At 38.9% G+C, this 20,838-nt stretch overlaps 2 protein-coding genes across 2 annotated transcripts; both read right to left on the reverse strand.

Moving 5' to 3' along the window:
- Positions 1 to 12,364: 12,364 nt before the first annotated feature.
- On the reverse strand, positions 12,365 to 13,303 carry LOC110289300 (olfactory receptor 1J21). The gene has a single exon (XM_021155448.1). It carries the CDS (start codon positions 13,301 to 13,303, stop codon positions 12,365 to 12,367), a length of 939 nt encoding a protein of 312 aa, XP_021011107.1.
- A 5,650-nt stretch (positions 13,304 to 18,953) lies between these two features.
- On the reverse strand, positions 18,954 to 19,895 carry LOC110289658 (olfactory receptor 1J21-like). Its single transcript, XM_021155956.1, has one exon. The coding sequence runs from the start codon at positions 19,893 to 19,895 to the stop codon at positions 18,954 to 18,956; it is 942 nt and encodes a 313-aa protein (XP_021011615.1).
- Between the last annotated feature and the right edge of the window lie 943 nt (positions 19,896 to 20,838).

Consider the following 20,838-nt stretch of genomic DNA (forward strand, 5'->3'; position numbering starts at 1 on the left):
GCCCTAATGACAAGAACAAAAGCAGGTCTCCAAAACTTCTAAGGCTCTCTACCCCATTTTGCAGGACAATACACCACCTAATACCCAAACACCAGTACTGACAGTGCCGGCAGCTCCTATACCAGTTGTGTTTCCATCCATGGGCCTGCACCTGTACCAGCATCTCCACACTTGGAGTTCATGCCTGCATCTGTGTCTGTGTTTCCAGCAGCAAAGATCCTGCCAACAGAGGCAATGTTCCCTGCAGTGGCTCCATTCCCACCCAGAGGGAGCACCACAGAACCCAATACTGTCAAGTTCAGGATTGGAGGGAGGTTCAGCACAGGGGACAAGAAGCAGGCCTGCAGTGGCACTGCCCCCAGGTTGTATGGCCTGAGGCAGATTCCACTATCTTACCCCTGAGGGCAACAGGACCGGTCTACCAACAGGGGAATCAACCACACTATTATTGGCCTTTTGCTACTGCTGATCTTTACAATTGGAGGAGAGTGCATGCTAGATTCTCTGACAACTCTAAAGAGTTCATTGGTCTCTTAGACCAGAAGTATTTGCCCTTGAATGGCATGATCCCAAAAGAGGCATTAATGGGTAACTCACCTGAACCCACCTGCCTCAAGGCTACAAAAATTCGCCCACTATTTTTGATAAAGCTTCACATGAGGATCTGGGTGAGTACTTGATCAACAACCCAGAAATAACTCTTGTGTGGTATGTAGATGACCTTCTAATTGCAGCAGAAACCAAAGAGAGGTGCAAGAAAGGGACCCAGAATCTCCTACAGACTCTGGGGAACATGGACTATCAGGTGTCTACCAAGAAAGTGCAACTCTGTAAGACTGAAGTCACCTATCTCAGCTATATTCTGAAGGAGGGTCAGAGGTGGCTTACTATGGCAAGAAAAGAGACTGTTCTCAACATCCCTACCCCCTAGAGCTCAAGACAGGTAAGAGAGTTCTAGGGATCCACCGGTTTTTGCAAACTGTGGATTCTAGGTTTTGCTGAAATAGCCAATCTTTTATATGAAGCCACAAAAGAAGCCAAAAACTTTGGATTCGAGATTACTAAAGGGCTTTTGAGAAAATAAAGCAGGCCCTGTTGTCAGGTCCTCACTTGTATGTCAATGAATGTAAGGGAATAGCCAAAGGGGTCCTGACTCAAACTTGGGGCCATGGAAATGGCCTGTGGCTTATTTGTCAGAAAATTTAGCCCCAGTGGCAGCAGGATGGTCACCTTGCCTTTGTATCATTGTCGCTACAGCACTACTGGTTAAGGATGCAGATAAATTGATTTGGAGACAAAATTTAGCCATGACTATTCCCTATGCAACTGAAAGGATACTCAAATAGCCACTTGTCAGGTGGCTCAATAATGCCTGCATGACTCATTATCAGACCTTACTAATAAACTTTGGCTGAATTACTTTCTAGCCACCTGTTTCCTTAAATCCTGTGACCCTTCTCCCTCATCCTGATTTGTATCATCCACTCCACCAGTGTAGTGAAATCTTGGCCCAAGTACACAGTACTTGACCTGACTTAAAGGACTCCCCTCTGCCAGGGGCAGAGTAGACTTGGTTCAAAGACAGAAGCAGTTTCATTGGAGAGGGTCAGAGGAAAGCAGGAGCAGTGATAACCATGGTAACAGAGGTAATACAGACTCAGACTCTACCCCCAGGTAACTCAGCTCAAAGGGCTGAACTGATAGAACTAACCCAGGTCCTTACCACTGGCAAAAGGACTGGCTGTTAACATCTACACAGACAGCTGATATGCATTTGCAGCTGTCCATGGACATGGATCTATATATACCATGAGAAAGGGCTCCTAAATGCAGAGGGAAGAACTATCAAAAAAACAAAAATGAAATCATACAATTACTTGAAGCCCTCTGGATGCCACCAGAAAGGAATAACAGCAGTGGCTAGAGGTAACAACTTAGCTGCCAAAGCTGCCAAAGAGGTAGTCCTAGAACAAACAGTTGTCTCTGTGTTGGCTGTGACTCTGCCAGAACCACCCAACCCCAACCTGCCAAAATGTCCAGTTTATATGAACAAGAGATCAAATGGACCAAGAATCAGCCCATGAGCCAGTGTTCAGAGGGCTGGTGGCAAATGGTTGAAAGTAAGCTAATGTTACCAACCTCCCTGGCAAGATCTATCCTCAGGAAAATCCAGAGTCACTCATATTGGAGTGAGACAGATGACCGACCGATGCAGTGAGACAATCAAGGGTGATTTTTCAGATATATGCAGAATATCATCCAGAGTATAGTGGCAAGCTATAGAGCTTACCAATTAACCGACACTCACAACACTGCCAAACATCCAGGCTCTCTTGACTGCATTGTAAAAGGCTAGGGGCCTACTGGGAAATTGAATTTACAGAAATCAAAAAAGGCAAGTACTGCTACAAGTACTTACTGGTGTTCATTGATACTCCTCTGGATGGACAGAAGTATTTTTAACCAAGGCGGAGACTGCAAAGGTAGTGGCTAAGAATTTGCTGGAGGATATCCTACCCAGGTATTCATATAATAGGGTCAGACAATGGACCAGCATTTGTGTCCAAAGTAAGCCAGGATACAGATTTATTGGGGCAGATTGGAAATTACATTGTGCATACTGGACCCAAAGTTCAGGCCAGGTAATTCAGAAGGCACAGGGACATCCAGAATGGGTCCCCTATATCGTGGTTTGGAAAGATTTGGTTGCCAGCCCACTACCATGAGTAGAAAGGATGACTAGAACATTAAAAGAGAACTTGACCAAATTGTCCATGGAGACTGGTGGAGACAGCATGATACTCTTTCCTTTTGCCCTATATCAAGTGAGGAATTCTCCTTACCATGGGATTGACCCCCTTTGAGATTATGTATGGTGTCCCATTATACCTAACCTTCAGTCAGCAGCTATTGCAGAATTGGAAGATGATGAATTAATAACTAAGGTCAAAGCAACCCAGTGGGCTCATGAGCAGGTTTGGCCTAAACTAGGTGCCCTCTGTGAAGCAGGCCCAGTTCTAGAACCACACAAATTTTAACCAGCAGACTGGGTCTATGTGAAAAGGTTTTGCTGGGATGTGCTGGAGTCCAGGTGGAAGGAATCTTTCATTGTCCTGCTGACCACGCTGACTGCCATTAAAGTGGATGGGAACAATACCTGGGTGCACTACACTCACAGGATACCAGCTAGTCCCCTCTTCTCAGAGGAAGATCACCTGACTTCACCTTCCTAGCTGGAACAGAAAGTTCAAAGGTGTACCAATTCTCATAAGTTAAAATTAACCCAGTCATCAGCTTGCTGTTTCTGCTAACTGTATGTACTGCTACCCCCAAAATACACCTTCACTCAGAGACCAGAAACCCACAATTGAGAATCCTGAAACTGGTTATCATGCCCAACTGGCTCATACAAAGAAGCCACTTGGGACTCCCTGGTTCCCAGATTTGACCTTTGATCTTTGCCAGCTGGCTGATAACTCATGGTCTAACATTCATCAGACTTAAGAGTTTCTTACGCCAAGTGTAAGTGGAAGACGTTTTATATATGTCTCAGTGTGAAGAGAACTGTTGCATGTGGGGGACCGGAACAATTCTATTGTGCTTCCTGGGGTTGTGAAACATCAGTTACAGGGAATAGGGAATGGAAGCTATAAAAGGAAGACCTTATCATGGACACCAGATAGGGGAATAGCTCTGAAGATTTACTTAAGTTCATCACCAGAGGGAGTGCAAGCAAAAGGATGAGAATCTGGAAAATCGTGGGATCTCCAACTTTACATTATCAGAGGGAGCAACCCTGGACTGATTTTTACAGTTAGACCCTTGATAAAAACCAATTGTGAATCTCCTGCCAGTAGCTGAAGGAGCAAATCAGATTTTGATACACCATAAAACTGTGTGAGAAAGCCCTGCATGGGGAAAACTTGTGCCAACACCATCCCTTAGACTGGCAGCTATTGTTCCCCCAGTCACCCTAGCGCAAGCACCTTCAGTTCCAGAATTTTTCATGAAGTGCACAGAACAAGTAGACCCCCTCTGGTCACTGATGTTAAAGATCTTCCATATTCTGAATGTCTCCCAGCCAGAACTAACCACCTCTTGTTGGTTATGTTATAAAGTTAGACACTTTTATCATGAAGGCATTGGATTAATATCTAGGCACAATGAGTGTGAGAAAGACACTGCATGTAGGTGGTCCTGGGAAGGCCCAGCCTTAACTCTACAGACCACACTGGGACAAGGCACCTGTCTAGGAAAGGTTCTTCTGTCACATTGGCTCCTCTGCAATTGAAAAATACCCACTGTTCATTCCAAATGGATTATCTTCCCCGAACAAGCATGGTGGGCTTGCTCAACAGAACTGACTCCATGTTGAGCGTGGAGAGATCCTTAATTCCTCTACCACAAAGGAATTCAATATTCTAGTCCAGTTATTACCCCACACAACATATTATTCAGAAGAGATAGTGCTAAAAAATCTGGTAGTGCATGTTAAAGGAGACCTCATGAGACAGAAAGGGGAATCTATCTCCTTGACTTTAGCTGTAATTCTACTGGCAGGACTAGCCAGAGCAGGTACTGGAATAGCTGCACTGATGCTACAAGAAAAGAATTACGACACTTTGAAAGCAGACATAGATGAATACATTCAATGTCTAAAAAAAATCCATCTTATACCTAGAGACTGTGGACTCTCTGGGTGAAGTGGTACTGTAGAAGAGGCAAGGGCTAGACTCTGTTCCTACAACAAAGAGGGTTATGTGCTGCTTTACATGAAGAATGTTGTTTCTATGTCAGCCATTCTGGAGTTACTAGGCAATCATTAGCTAAACTTAGAGAAAGCATAGATAGGTGCCAAAGGAAACAAGAGAACTCCAAAAGTTGGTATCATTCACTTTTTAATTCTTGCCCCTGGCTAATATACTGCATCTCCACAATCACGGGTTATTGTTTTACTGCTACTTACTTTTGAACCATGCATTTGCAATATATGAAGCAGAGACTGGGAACTATTCAACTGATGGTGGTGAAGTCCAGATATCAACCAGTTAGGACAGAAAAATACAGGTTTTTAGGGAGCCCAAGATTGGCCTTTGACATCACTAACAGAGGTTGGAAAGAAGAGACACAGAAAACCTGCCTCTGCATTTTCCTGCTACTTGCTTTGAATTCCCCTCCAGCTGCCCTCCTCTTCCCCTTTTTCCAGCATAGTTGCCTCTGACCTTTTGGAGAGAGCAAATAGAGGGCCCAGCCTAGTACTGGAATATTGCAGTTACCCATTTCATGGTTTCACTCCCTTCTCCAAAATGACCCCCTTGCTCCGGGAGCAACAGATGCCAGCTTTGGGAACAGACAAAGGGCAACATATCCCAGCCTCTGTGCCACCCCAAGGCTGCCACTCTCTTTGATAGATAACTAACATTTCTTTGGTGCAGCTGGCTCCTGTCCTTGAGGGAAACAAGGACAAAATGGCTTTGAAAAGGTAAGTGGCCCACTCTTGGACCATGATAGAAGGGCAATTAAGTGTTCCCAGATAGCTGTGACCAGTTTGTATAAACACACTAGTTCCTGATAGCACTATAAAGTTACTTCCCAGGTCAGATGAGTCCCCCATCCCAACTGCATGATTCTGCCCCACTGTCTGAATAAACGATATCAGGATTGAAGAATGGCTTCCCCTTGTCACTTCCCCTGTCATGTAACCCTATGCCCTGAGGATTCCTGATTATTCATGTGTACATATGAAAACTCCTGGCCCCTGGATTGGAGCATCATATTCATAATCTGTGCAGTTGGAAAGGTTTTCTGTCCCAATCTGACTGGAATAAAGGCTCTTTGTTATATTACATCAGACTGACAATTCTTAGAGTTCTTCTGGGGTTTCTGAGAACTGGGAATAACATGAACGGGAACTGGAAAGAGAGAGAGGCTGTGATTGGGATGTAAAGTGAATAAATTAATGCAAAATGACTCTTTTTTTAATGTTCTTTTTTAATGGGTATTTATTTCATTTACATTTCCAATGCTATCCCAAAATTTCCCCCCACGCTCCCCCCACTCTCCCCCCCCAACTCCCACTTCTTGGCACTGTCGTTCCCCTATACTGAGGCATATAAAGTTTGCACGACCAATGGGCCTCTCTTTCCACTGATGGCCGACTAGGCCATCTTCTGATTCATATGCAGCTAGAGACATGAGCTCGGGGGGGGGGTGTACTGGTTAGTTCATATTGTTGTTCCACCTATAGGATTGCAGATCCCTTTAGCTCCTTGGGTACTTTCTATAGCTCCTCTCTTAATGATATTCTGCTATGCTCATAGATCAGTGCTTTGTTCAAGCATCATCGGAGAAGCTTTGTTTTGTAGGAAATAGGAACAGATACAGAAGCACATGGTCAGATATCAGGCAAGGATAGAAACCTTGAAAAACATAACTGTAAATGGGATATCTCCATTAAGTCCTTCTCCATAAACCTCAGGAAATACTGGAAGATAGGGCAGAATGAGTGTAGTAGAGGAAGGAGGACACCTGGAGAACAAGACCTTCTATATGTAATGAGCAAAGTTTATATGAATTCAGAGACTGAAACAGCAAGCACAGGCCTCTCTATGTGTCTTTGACATACATGAGCTTACATATTTATAATTTTCAGTTTAGTATCTTTGGGGTTCTTGAGGGTATGAATAAGTAGTTGTCTGATTCATAGGCCTTCTCTTAGGGCTCTTTTCCTTCTGTTGATTTGCATTGTCCAACTTTGTTGTGGTGGTTTTCACTTTATCTTATTATATTTTATTTTGTTATGTTTTACTGTTGTATCTTAGAAGTCTTTTCGTTTCTAATGAGAGACAGAAAAAAGTGGATCCTGATGTGTGGGTAATTGGGAGGAAGAGGGAAGAGAAGGAGGAGGGGGGGGAGGAAGGAGGAGAGAGAGAGAGAGAGAGAGAGAGAGAGAGAGAGAGAGAGAGAGAGAGAGAGAGAGAGAGAGAGAGAGAGCAGGGAAGGAGAGAGGGAGGGTAATCAGGATATATGTATGTGAAGAAAAATCTGTTTTCAATTAAATGGAAAAAAGATAAAGTACTCTACAAAGTCATTGCCATATTGTAGAAAAGAGAGATGTTGGGGATACTTAGCACTGAAGTCAAAGAAACAAACACATAAATCCTTAACACCACATCTACATTTTACACCTGCTTTCGAATGTCATCTAAGATGAGCAACATGCCATATGAGGAATCCTCTGTTTCATTCTAGAATGAATGAAATACAGTAAAACCAAAAGTGTTTCTAAAGACCTCCATATTGCATTGTGACAAGACAAGCAGCACAAACAAGCAATTCTAGGTCAATATATCAATATGCTTTGGGTAAAAGCTCCTGAGAAATTGGTGTGAGTTCTAATTTTTCAAAAAATTTGAGAGAATCCAGGGGTACAATGTACCAATAAACAGTCCCAAATTAGAGCAAACAAGATATGGCTCCTCCATGAGCCCTCTATGTTGGCACAGAAATGAGAGAGTTTGTCCTTGGAGAAACTATAGTATAACCACAGGCAATGATTCCAGACATGGTGTCTCATGAAGATTTTTGCTTTCTAGTTCTTCTGGGGGAACTGTGGTTCATAGTTGGTAATGAACCAAGCTGCAGGACAACTGTGATGACCTAGTGTCTTGTTTCTGAAGCCTATGCTATTTCCAGAATTTTAAAAAGACATCATAAAGTTGGGTGGAAATATGTTGGGTGAAGGCTACAGGAAGAAATTGAGAAGTGAATTGAGGTAGGTATGCTCAGAATACCTTGTATCCATATATGAAGTCCTCAAAGAATAAACAAAACTTTTTCTAAAATTGTTAAATACAGAACTAAAGAATAGTTCTTAGATTCATGATCATTTTTTATTTTGATGACTAGATTATTTTTCTTTTTTCTATTGAAACTTCAAAATATATTTGCTCATCATGTTCCTCATCTAGTTCCAGATTCTCCCCACCACAACACTCATCCAACTCCATGCCCCCTCAAAGAAAACAATCAAGCAAGTAAAAAAGGAAATCCAAAATGAAAAAAATTAAGAAATGGAGATAACAAAAGAATAAAAACACAAAATTGGAAACCATTGTATATCAGCAAAAGATCAGTAAGATAAAACAAAGTAATATTTTTAAAAAATATACCAAAACATCATTGATTTAATTTTGTGTTGGTCATCTACTTACAGGAACAGGATCTACCCTTGTGTGTGGTTTATATATCCAGTGATATTCCAATGGAGAAAATTTACTTTTCCTTTGAAAAAACATTGTCAGTTGGGGGTGGACTTTTAAGAGAAGTCTGATTTGTTTCAATGCTTCCTTCTCTTTTCTTTCCTGGATTTCACAATTAAGGTGTCTCAGTATTTACCATAATGAATACAAATTTGCACACACACACACAGAGAGAGAGAGAGAGAGAGAGAGAGAGAGAGAGAGAGAGAGAGAGAGAGAGAGAGAGAGAGAGAGATTCAAACTGAAGCCAAAACATTGTCAGTTTGTGTCATGGTATTTGAAAAAGATTTGAGGTAGCTCTTGTTGACCACAAAATAAATGACTGAAAAGTTTGGTTAACACATAATAGATAAGCAAAGTGACATTATGAGTTACTACTGAAAATGTGAATTGAAATGGATCATGCCATTCTGATGTCAGATCACGTGTCTAACAGGTGATGTAAATTACAAGGGTCATGGAAATATCATTAAGGTTGAAAATGGAAAAATATATTAAGATAAAAATTAAGCATAACAATACACATAAACACAAAATATACATTTTATGGATGACTGTGCCAAGGCTAAAAGTTATATATTGAAACTATTTATGTCTAATAATTAATGCTAAATGAAGTCATTGGTACCTCACTACATGTTAATGATATCATAATGGTTGTGCACTGATCCAAAAGGATTGAGATCCTTTAAGAAGGATGATTTTCTTGTTCTCTCTCTCTCTCTCTCTCTCTCTCTCTCTCTCTCTCTCTCTCTCTCTCTCTCTCTCTCTCTCTCCTCTCTCTCCTCTCTCTCTCTCTCTCTCTCTCTCTCTCTCCCTCTCTCTCCTCTCTCTCTCTCTCTCTCTCTTTCTCTCTCCCCTCCCTCCCTCTGACAGCTTTTTCCTGCTCTCCCTAGATATTTATACCCTTTTACTTTCTGCCATATGAACATATAGAAGGAAGGCAGTGATTAACATTTGTAAATTATAAAGAAACCATATCACCATAGACTTCTAGATCCATAGCTATATGTAATTGAATTTCTGCTGCTTATGACACCCAGTTTCTGGTATATTGTTATAGCATCTTCAAGCAAAGAAGTTGTGTGTATTAATGAATATATCTATGTATTTTAAATGTTATTAAATATAAAATAAAACATTTATTATGAGGAATAAACTAAGTTAAATGGATTACCTTTAAATACAGCACCACTTTTTTTGTCTTTACAAAAACACGCTACCCTTACTACTGTACTCATTAGACCCATTTGATCTGTCTAGCACCTAGAGGGCTTCCATCAAGTTTCAGTTCATGGTTTAGATAGAACTGTGGGCATTCTATCTCAATCATTGTACAGTATTTTACGGAAGATCCATTTCAATTTGTGAACAAGCTAATTGTGTTTAAGGGGGTGGGAGAAAGCCGTGTGCTGGTTACTATGTGTCGTAAAACAGCAAGAGCAGCATCAACAAACAGCTAAAAAATGTGTCCAATAAGATGGTTTATTTGAGAATAGACACTTCCCAGCAAACCTGATACCTTAAGTCTCAGCCCCATGGCCCACACAATAAAAGGACAGTAGCAATTCCAACATGTCTGACTTCCAGATGTAAGCACCCACACTAAATAAATAAATAGAAGTAAAATAATTAAAAACAGCTAAAACACATGCAAAGAAATGCTAAACATCAAGAATGTGAGAGAAGGAGAGATAAAGAAAAGTTCCTCAGCAGCTGAGAAGTCTATTAGACAACAACACCATTGTCCTGGTTTGGGTTTCTATTACTGTGATAAGTCCAAGACCAATAACAACTTGAGAAGGAAAGGGCCTGTTTTATCTTATACTTCCAGGTAACAGTTCATAACTGAGGTAAGTAATGGTAGGAACTCAAGAAGGTCGAACAGGAACCTGGAGGTGGGAGCTGATGCAGATACCATGAAGGAGTGCTGCTTAATGGCTTACTCATCATGTCTTTCTCACTATGCATTCCTATAGAAGTCAGGACCACCAACTCAAGGATGGTCCCACCAACAGTGGGCTGGACCTTCCCACATCACTAATGAATCAAAATAGTATTCCACAAACTTGCCTACAGGTCAATCTTATGGAGATATTTTCTTAATTAAGATTCCCTCTTCCCAGAAAACTCTGGGTTTGTGTCAAGTTGACAAAAGGCAAGCAGCACAGTGGCCAAACATAATAACTATGTGTTGCATGCTTCAAAGGAAGCAAAAGATAAAAGTATTAATGTTTCCTATGAAGTAAGATGAATAATGAAGAAAACATTGCATTTATCTTTACTTGAATATTACCTTAGAGATACATAGAAACTTGAAAATACATGTCATTTTCTTCATTTTAATTTTAAATTTTAACTTTTGTGAGAATGTCATAAAAATAAACAATGCATTTGATCATATTTACCTCTCACTCTTCCCTTCCAACTTGCCCTAGGACTCCCTATCATGTGTTCCCTAAACTCCATGCTGTCCTTTTATAGTTTTTTATTAGTTTTATTTTTAACCCACTGAGATCAAATAATGTTCCCTTTTGTGTATGGACATGGGATCATCTAGTGGGACATGTGGAACCTTTTAATGGCCATACTCCTGAAGAAAAGTGACTCTCTCTCCTATAGCAACCATCAACTGCTAATAGCCCAACAGCTAGGGGTTCACCATATAAGCTTCTTAATTTCTGTACCAGACTTTTTTACTCTCTTGATCTTGTAAGGCCTTGTATTGGTAACCATAGCTGCTGTGAGTTCTTGTGTGCAATAGCCACATCATGTTCAGAGTATATCATTTCACAGCCATTCCTCTCCAATTTCTAGTTCTTATATTCTTTCTTCTACCACACTTCCTTGGTTTTAATGAACACATTCCCACCTCTCTTTTCCCTTCTCCTCTCTTAACCATTTATCTCCAAGTATTCTCCTCATTCTTTCATATTACATATGTTCAACTATCCTTTCTTATTAGACTTAACTCAGATTTCAAGATCAAATCTTCCCAAGTACCTTCTTCATGCACATTTCATTTAGCCTAAATCTATTCCCGGCCCCCATTTCCCCATACTTTTCACTCCACTACATCTTTGAAGACTTCTGTCCCCAGTATTCTACTTTGTTACTTTCACTTCACCTATATTCTAATTTTCTAATGCACCCTGAGACCATGAGCCATTTCTAGTTACTTATTTTCCATATGTACTATATGTTTAAACCTGCAAAACAAAATTTGTAAATCTAGGATATGAAAACTCATATGAAAGATACCATGAGGCATTTGTCTTTTGGAATTTGGGTAACCTAATTCAGTACAGTTTCTTGTACACTTATTTTCATATATTTACCTATAAATATTATGGTTTTATTTTCTTTTACAGCTAATCAATATTTCATCGTGCATATGTACCACCATCTTTTTCATTTTTCATTTTCCATTTTTCAGTTGAGAGATTTCTATCTTGATTCTATTTCCTAACTTATGAATATCGTATTAATGACCATGACTGTGAACGTGCCTATGAAGTAAGATATAAAGTCCTTTGTGTACATTCCCTTCAGGGGTATAACTGGGTCATATGTAAGATCTATTTCTAGTCTTTGAGAAACACTCAAATTGATTTCCCAAATGAGAACATTTTGTATTAATTTTTGTACCAGTTTAAAGCATTTAAAATAAAACAAACTAGATTTCAAATTGGTGTTCCTCATGAAAATAAATTATAAATTTATTATAAAATTAAAATCTTATATAATAATAAAAATCATAGATACAGAAGGAATGTTTGTTTTCTTGAGAAGAAAACAATACTTCATATGGAAGACCAAAAGATTAGATAATAAAAAAGGTAAATGATTGGATGAGAAAAAAATTTTATATACCTAAAATTATGCTACTATGTGAAAAGAAAATAGTAAGTGTTTAGAAAAAATTAAAAAATAAAAACCTTCCCCCAAGATGAGCAAAACAATTAAAGAGAAACAAAATGCATGGCTGAGATGAAACAGGCTGAAAAAAGACAACCTAAGGACTCAATGAAAAGCACCAAGTCAAAGCATTATGTACAGGACTGAGAAGTTCTCAAATACAAAAAGAGGGAAGACCACTCCCATCAGTGTGAACACAGTCTCCTGCTGAGTGTCTTTCTCAGTGCTCCATTTATATCTCGATTCCTCAGACTATAGATAAAGGGATTCAGCATGGGTGTAACCACAGTGTACAACACAGCCACTATGACATCTTTATCATTAGTATTATTGGAGGAGGGGAAAAAATATAACCCAATAATGGCTCCATAATACAAAGAAACTACACAGAGATGAGAACCACACGTGGACAAGGCTTTGCATATACCCTTGATGGATGGAGTTCTTAGGATAGTGGCCCCTATGTGGCCATAAGAAACCAGGATGCATATGAATGGTACAGTGATGACCACCACTGCTAAAGTGAGGATGACTAGTTCATTGATAGTAGTGTCTGAGATGGACAGCTTCAGCAAGGCAGAGAGATCACAGAAAAAATGGTGGACAGTGTTGTCTCTAAAAAGAGAGAGATGAGCAAAGAGAAGAGTATGCACAAGGCCATTAGTAGAGGAAAATACCCAGGACACCATCACTAGCAGAACACAGAGGCCTTGACTCATAATAGTGGTATAATGCAGAGGATGGCAGATGGCCACATACCTGTCATAGGCCATTGAAGTCAGAAGGAAGTTGTCAATACACCCAAACAATAAGAAAAAATATATTTGGGAAACACACCCAGCATATGAGATGGATTGGCTATGTGTCAGCATATTCATGAGCATCTTTGGAGCTGTGACAGATGAGAAAGAGATGTCTGTGAAGGCCAAGTGGCTGAGGAAGAAGTACATGGGGGTGTGGAGGTAAGAGTCCAGCCTGATGAGCAGAATGATGAGCAGGTTCCCCAGCACAGTTGTCAGGTACATGGCCAGGAACAGGGCAAAGTACACAGCTTGATCCTCTGGCTGAATGGGGAGCCCTAAGAGGATAAACTCAGACACAGTGCTCTGATTAGATTTCATCATGCTCTGTCTTTAGCTAGAGATGAAAAAAAGATGATATGGAAGAATCAGAGGTCATTAATCTATTACATTATAATAGCATGTTTTAACTGGTCAGTTTCTACTCTCTAACCTACATATCTCAAGATTCTTGCCACATTGTTGGGTTAGTGATTTTGTCACTAAATATGTACTAAAATGTGCTATTTGTCTGCCTAGAAAACAATTCAAATTGCTTTGGGCAAAAAAAAAAAAATAGAAAGCACCAGAGTGATCAGCATATGTCTTCAGTTTCATAGGAAACATAAATCCATGAAAGAAATCCTAGATTTCAAATAAGAGCATAAGGTCAAGTTTGTAATGAATGAATAGAAATCTAGCCAATGAATTATCATGACTTGTTGGTGTGATCTAAATTCTAGTGAGACCACCAGAACATGTCTCAGGTATGTTTTATTTTCATACACTTAATATGAGAGTAACAATTAAGTGTTTGAAGCTCCAAAATATCAAAATCTAGATATTTGATGTGACTGGTAAATATGGCAGGCCAAGTCTTGGGGATCTCATAAGATGGTAACATACCTGAGATATTCCATCAATTCTTCTTTTAAGATAGTTTTTTTCTCCATCAACAGTTGAGTCTTCTATCTCTCTTCATACATGAACTTGTACCTAATACAGGGAAAAGGAGGTGTGTATCTCTTCCAATACACACAGAGTCCTCTGTATATATTCCCTCAGCTCAAGCTGTACCATTCTTATTCAAGTCTGTAGAAATCCAGAATTTTTTTATTTTTCCAGTCACATCAAGAATCTAGCAAAGAAAAGGTTGGTTTTTAAATATCTGTCTGACATATATAAGTAATAAATACTCTTTACTGTGATTCATAAGCTTTGTTTCACAGTAATAATTCTTAACTAATTTTTTGTTGTATTCTAATATTTCTTATAATTTGAAAATATAGTTATTCCTCTTTCTCATTCAAATCTGTTGGTTTTAGGCCTACCTTCTGTCACAATTGTTTTATATTTGAGAAAGGAAACATGTGAAGCATCTACTAAAATGCAGATTCCATATACTCTCAAAAGAATTGTTCACTCTGAATGTAGTGGGTTTTTTTGAGATTTACATAATCATCTGATCTTCCATTTATTTGAAGATTTAACTAAAGATTACATGAAAATATAATTATAAAATGGATATTATTTCAACTTGATTGAAGTATGTTTAAAGTTCAAATATTATTTATCCTACTATATTAAAATATTTCTATATTTAATTAATATAATTGAATTTAATTGAAGAATTGATGGAATACCTCAGAATGTTTTCAACTTATGAGATCCCCAAGTAATGCTGTTATGGAGTTGGACTACAATTTATATTACTTTTTTCAATAATAATAAAAACTAACTTAGCTCAATAGTAGAGTGCTTGTCTAGCAAGCACAAGGCCCTGTGTTTGGTAGTCAACTTAAAAAAAAAAAAGACAAAAAGAAAAAAGAAAGAAAGGAAAAGAAAAGAAGAGAAAGAAAAAAATCCAAGGTAACTAAAATGATAATTAGTTATCTGCTAGATGTGTAGGTTGCTTCTAATTGTTACATTTCAATAAGTAACATTTGTCTTTTTTTAAATTCTTTTGCACACTAATATATGTAACAAATGTGTGCAGAATGAATTTCCAAAAATGAAAATTGTCCAGTTATGAAAAGACAAGGTGAAAAGTAATTCCATTTTTATGTGTTTTCAATGCAATTTTTCATGTAAACATCTATCACATGAGAGTTAATAAAAACATGTTTGGAGAGCACAGAATGAAGGCACTTGAAGAACAAAGAAAATTCAAGATTATAGTTAACTGAAAAAGATATGAATTAGAGAGCTCTACATGAGCCTGAATATAGGTGATCTTTCTGCCACATTAGAAATCTTCATTCTATTCTCAGTAACAGGACAAAGCAAAAGTCTCAGTAACAGTTTTTAGGAGCTTCTGGTAGTAATTAAAACGGAATCAATGGGAATTCAAATAGTGTACTAACTTAGCTACAAAATGATTCCACTTTCTGTGATAATTATTGCAGCACAGAAGAATGAAATTATACTAATTGAGTGAGAAATCTGAAAAACATTCCTAAGAAGATGATGGAAATTGAAGAAATGCAAAATGATGTATGCCCTAGCTTTTCATCTCAAAATTAGATATAACATTAGAGAGAATCTATTTGAGAATAAATTTGCTGTCACCTTACTGTTTCAAATTTTGGATAGGTGATCAAAGTAAGTTATACTACAAGGATCTTTCTATCATAGTATCAAGAGGATTGTACATCCAAGGTTACACAATCACTCCATTTCTTGTAAATTGTATTTCTACTCTGACATAGGTCTTTGATGATAAGCAGAGATACCTTGATCTACAAGGTGTAGAAGCTTCTTCCATTCATTTATGACATGTAAAGAATATAGTGAACCTTGCAGAGTCTTCAAGGAGTTCAATAATCCTCTGTGAACAACAGAAGGTTTTCAGCATGTAGCCTGCTGTGATAGATATATGCACATATGGTTATTCTTAGTACTGAGAAACCAGTGTGGGTTATATGTCCCAAACCACGATGAGGGGCTGAGCTCCTATGCCTGGCTCCTGAATAGTGACAAACAGCATATGGTTGCATCATTACCTAAGCTTTCTCCTGGGGAAGAACTTGTTTGCTGAAGAAGACACAAGAGAGTTCATCCTTGAAGCAATTATGATAATCTGTGCAAGGTAACTAATAGGTGATGAACAAAGATTATCATGTGCTATTTGCAGGGGAAACTGTGGAATATGAGTTTTTCCTGCTATGAAAAAAATATAAGCAGACAACCTAGTATCATGTTTTCTTTCATATGAGAAAGCTGAAAGAAAAAGATATCCTGAAAATCGAAGACACTCTCCTAGGGAAAAGAGCAAAGAAGCAGTGTGGAGATGAGAAAAGAGGAGGACAGAGCAGGCTGATTTGATCAAGTACTACATGTGTGTGTAAGACAAAGTCACAATGAAACCCATTGTTATGTATGCTGATGTGGTTCAATGTATTTTTAACTTTTTATTAATTCTTCATGAATTTCACATAGTGCAACCCAATCCCACTCATCTCCCTGTTCCTTCACGTCCACCCCCCCCCCTTAACACCTCCTCTAAAAAGAAAACAAAAAATAATTAAAACGTTAACTAAAAGAATCTGGTTGTGAAAGCTGCAGTGCAGCACAGTGTGACAGTTTACCCTTCTGTCCACACATCTTTACTTGGAAATGTCCATTGCAATGAGTCATTGGTCTGGTTCAAGGTCTCTGGCTTCTGCTACACTATCAATACTGGATTCTCACTGGGACTCCTCTCAAGACATCCTGCCATTGCCCTATGTCATAGAGATCACACAGCTTTAATTCTGTAAGACAAGCTACACCAGTTCATAGATGGTGTAAATGTTGGGGTAGGCCCACTAAAAGCTCTGGATATGGGCCTGGGTGGTTGCTGAGTTGATTAGCTGACCAGTTCCCTGGCATTCATATCATCAGGACAAGATATCCAACACTGCTCCATCTAGCTCAGCCAGTGTTATGGCTGGCAAGGGGCTGAACCAGCTCTTCTGCTCTCATGTCCTCAGGCCAGCTCACCTACACCCACATCACCAGCACTTTTATGCTGCCAAGGTGGGGTTTGGACCTGCTTTCTCAAGTGCTGCAGCTTATGAGGGGCAGGGACAGCTCTCCCACTTTTATGACCACAAGGGCAGGTACTTTGGAGTGGCAAGGGTTCGAAGCATCTCTCCCTCATTCACACCATTGCATGACAAACAAGGAGTATGTCCAGCTCTTCCACACTCATACCCTTGGGGCCAGTTTACCACCACCACCCCTTTCATGAGGGTCAGCTCTTCTGTGATACCCAGGTATGATACGGACCCACTCTTCTGAGTGCTGCAGCTACTGAAAAGCAGGGGCAACTCTGCACATTAGTTGGACATCGACATGGTCCTAGGTGATAGCCCAGACCAAGAATGTCCTCATGGATTTTGGTGGTAATATGAGGCACGGACATCAACACAGAACCCTGCTGTTTCATAACTATGGACCCAGACATGGCTCTCAGCATGGTCCAGGATTTCACCCATAGCCTCGAGTGGCAGAGCAGGCTCCTCACATTAGGCTATTTCTCTACCTTTTGTATCTTTAGCTCTGCTTGTATTCACAGTGCTCAAACCATTCCACTTGTCTTTCTCTCCCATTTCTCTACCACATAAATTGTAGTGCAGGTTAGCCATGCAGTTGTGGACCAGTCTCTTTGTGTCTTCCTTCTTCCCATGCCATGTGATGGAGAGGATTTAATAGTTTAACAAAAATAAATGTGTTGCAGCAATATTCTCATAGATGTGAAGTTAAATGCCTTTGCCTTGAGCAAATGTAGTTTCACAAGGACTAAAATTTAAGATGCATTATTTAAATGGACATAGAAAGCAATACATTTGTGTGAAGGGCAGACACTTATCTTTTTCGTTTTAAAATTCATACATGACAATTGGGTTACTGTACATCTCAGCATGTTGGAGTCAATTCAGATTGCCCAGACTTTCTGACATCCTGCTAGCTACTCCTCAGCTCAAGTCTGAAAAGGCTGAACTTCATAAAGCAGAGTATGCACAATCACAACATTCTCTGGAATGATTTTAGAATATCTCTTACTACTGTTTCACAGTGATTTAACTTGCCCAGGATCTAGAGATCTCCAATAGGGGTTTTCTTCACCAATTTGATCCTGATTTGTCTGTTGTGTCCTTTTACAGAAAGCCAATCTTATTTCAATATGAGAACAGGTCCAGACACTTAGAGGGAAAAAGTTATGTACTAGCTACAATCACACTAATACAGCTAAAACTTGTTAGTAATGGAACAGAAGGAAGGAGTCAGATGGACGTTGGTCAATAGGTAGAGAATAGTTAAATTGAAAAATTACTTCTGATTACATGGTAGGGTGGTGATTCTGGATAATGAGAAGAAAATACTGTATTTTAATGATATGAGAAAGAATTCTGAGTATTTTCACCATAAACATGTAAAAATGAGGAATTAAGCATAACTTACATGATTTGAACATATGAACTCTGTATATGTAAGGAAGCAATACAAGGTATGCAGTACTCATATATCATTTGATGTAAATTAAAATTAAAAACAAATACATGAAAATTAGTTAAAATAAAAAGATAGCTACAGTTTGAGTTAAAGTTATTTTTTAAAACTCTGGCTAAATTATAAAATTAAACACAAATAATATCATCAATAAACCAACTTTAGGAAAGGAGGAAACAATCTTTGCTACAAAAGGATTTAACACATTAAAAATAAAACAAGGAAATTAATGAGGACATTAAATTGCAATTCTGGGAAAAATGTAAAATTTGTAGATATGTTTGTGAAAAAAATCTTGTGCAAAACTATCAGGATCAATAAGACAAAAAAAAAGGGAAAGAAAGAAAATGACAGAAAGAAAAGTGGCAATTAAAACTCCATGTATTGTAAAGTATGCTGGACAATGCCCCGAATCACTAAGAAACAGCATTTCCCAGAGGAGAAGACCCTTTAGATAGTGGGAAGATTGAAACTTCCCTTTGAGCAGCAGATAAAAAGCTAATTACATGGAAGAAGTTGCTCTTGCAAGCATATTTCTCAAAGCTCCTTTCATATCCCGATTCCTCAGACTGTAAATAAAGGGATTCAGCATGGGTGTGACCATAGTGTACATCACAGCTACAATGACATCCTTGTCATTAGTGTCATTTGATGAGGGGACAAAATATAGACCAATAATAGCTCCATAATAGAGAGAAACCACAGAGAGGTGAGAACCACATGTGGACAAGGCTTTGCAAATTCCCTTGATGGAGGGAGTTTTCAGGATAGTGGCTCCAATGCGTCCATATGAAACCAGAATGCATACGAATGGCACAGTAATGACCAATGATCCTACAACAAGAATGACAAGCTCATTGATGGAAGTATCTGAGCTAGATAGCTTAATTAAGGCAGACAAGTCACAGAAGAAGTGGTGGAGAGTGTTACCTCTAAAGAAAGAGAGACGAGCTAGAAGAACAGTGTGCACAAGGGCACCAGCAAATGATAAAAACCAGGATGCAATGACTAGTAAGATACAGATACTCTGACTCATGATTCTGGTATAGTGGAGGGGGTGGCAGATGGCCACATATCTGTCATAGGCCATGGAAGTCAGAAGAAAGCTGTCAAGATCTGCAAAAAATAAGAAAAAATACACTTGGGAAATGCACCCGGCATATGAGATGGATTGACTGTGTATCAGCATATTCATGAGCATCTTTGGAGCTGTGACTGATGAGAAAGAGATGTCTGTGAAGGCCAAGTGGCTGAGAAAGAAGTACATGGGGGTGTGGAGGTGAGAGTCCAGCCTGATGAGCAGGATGATGAGCAGGTTCCCCAGTACTGTGGTCAGGTATGTAGCCAGAAACAGGGCATAGTACATGCCTTGTTCCTCTGGTCGGATGGGGAGCCCCAGCAAGATGAACTCAGATGCACTACTCTGGTTCCTTGTGCTCTTCATCTTCTGCTCGAGAAGAAAAAAAAATCACAGCAATGTGAGAATGGGAAGCATTGAGGTTAAGGTAGGATGAAATTAATGTTTTTAATTAGTATATTCAAATTTTCTAAAAATATCGAACTTTTAGAATGTTAAATGGAGGTTGGTGACTTAGAAACCATTTTACCATTTTTTGAGGAACTTGGAAATATCACAAAAATTATCAGATAAGAAAAAAAAATCAGCTTTAAGAAGTTTAAGAATCCATAGTGGTATTCTGAAATAGACTGAGATGAAAAGTCAGATCAGTCATCAATTAATAGCAAAACTAATCAATGATATAGAATAGTTTGCTAGTCTCTTGGTGCTAATCTTACTTCTAGAAGCATATCAACTAATGGTTTATATTTGAGGTTGTACTGAAACTCGGAGGACATAATGGGTAGCTATGGTGCTCCAATATATAACTCAGAGACTTAAAGGCACAGATCTATGTTAATATCTTGAAATATCAGATGCCTTGTACATGCCCTTCATATGCCTTGTACATGCCCTTCATATGCCTTGTACATGCCCTTCACTCCTTTCCCACTTCAACATTTTCTGGTTTCTGTCACTCTAAAGAAGTTTTCACAAGGTATGTATTTAAAGTCCCTGTGTTTTCTCAACCAAAAGCTAATGATGCCTTTTCAGGTTTGTAGGCTGCCAGGAAACATCTGACTTCTCTAGCTGCACCTAGAATTTCCCAAGGAAGAACTTGGTCCCTGTCTAATATAATCAAATAACCTTCTCCATTTTTACGGGTTTTAATCCAAATTTATTTTGCTAATGAGTCTTAAGTGATTTTTTTTTGTTGATGTAATTCTAACATTGCATTAATTATTGCTCCCCTCTTTATCAGTTGAAATTGGAACTATTTGTGTGGACAATCACAAACAATAGTAAAAAAAAAATGTTGATTTGTCTA

The sequence above is a fragment of the Mus caroli genome, unplaced genomic scaffold (assembly GCF_978045245.1).
Source record: "Mus caroli unplaced genomic scaffold, Mus_caroli_1 scaffold_2, whole genome shotgun sequence".
Classification (NCBI taxonomy): Eukaryota; Metazoa; Chordata; class Mammalia; order Rodentia; family Muridae; genus Mus; species Mus caroli.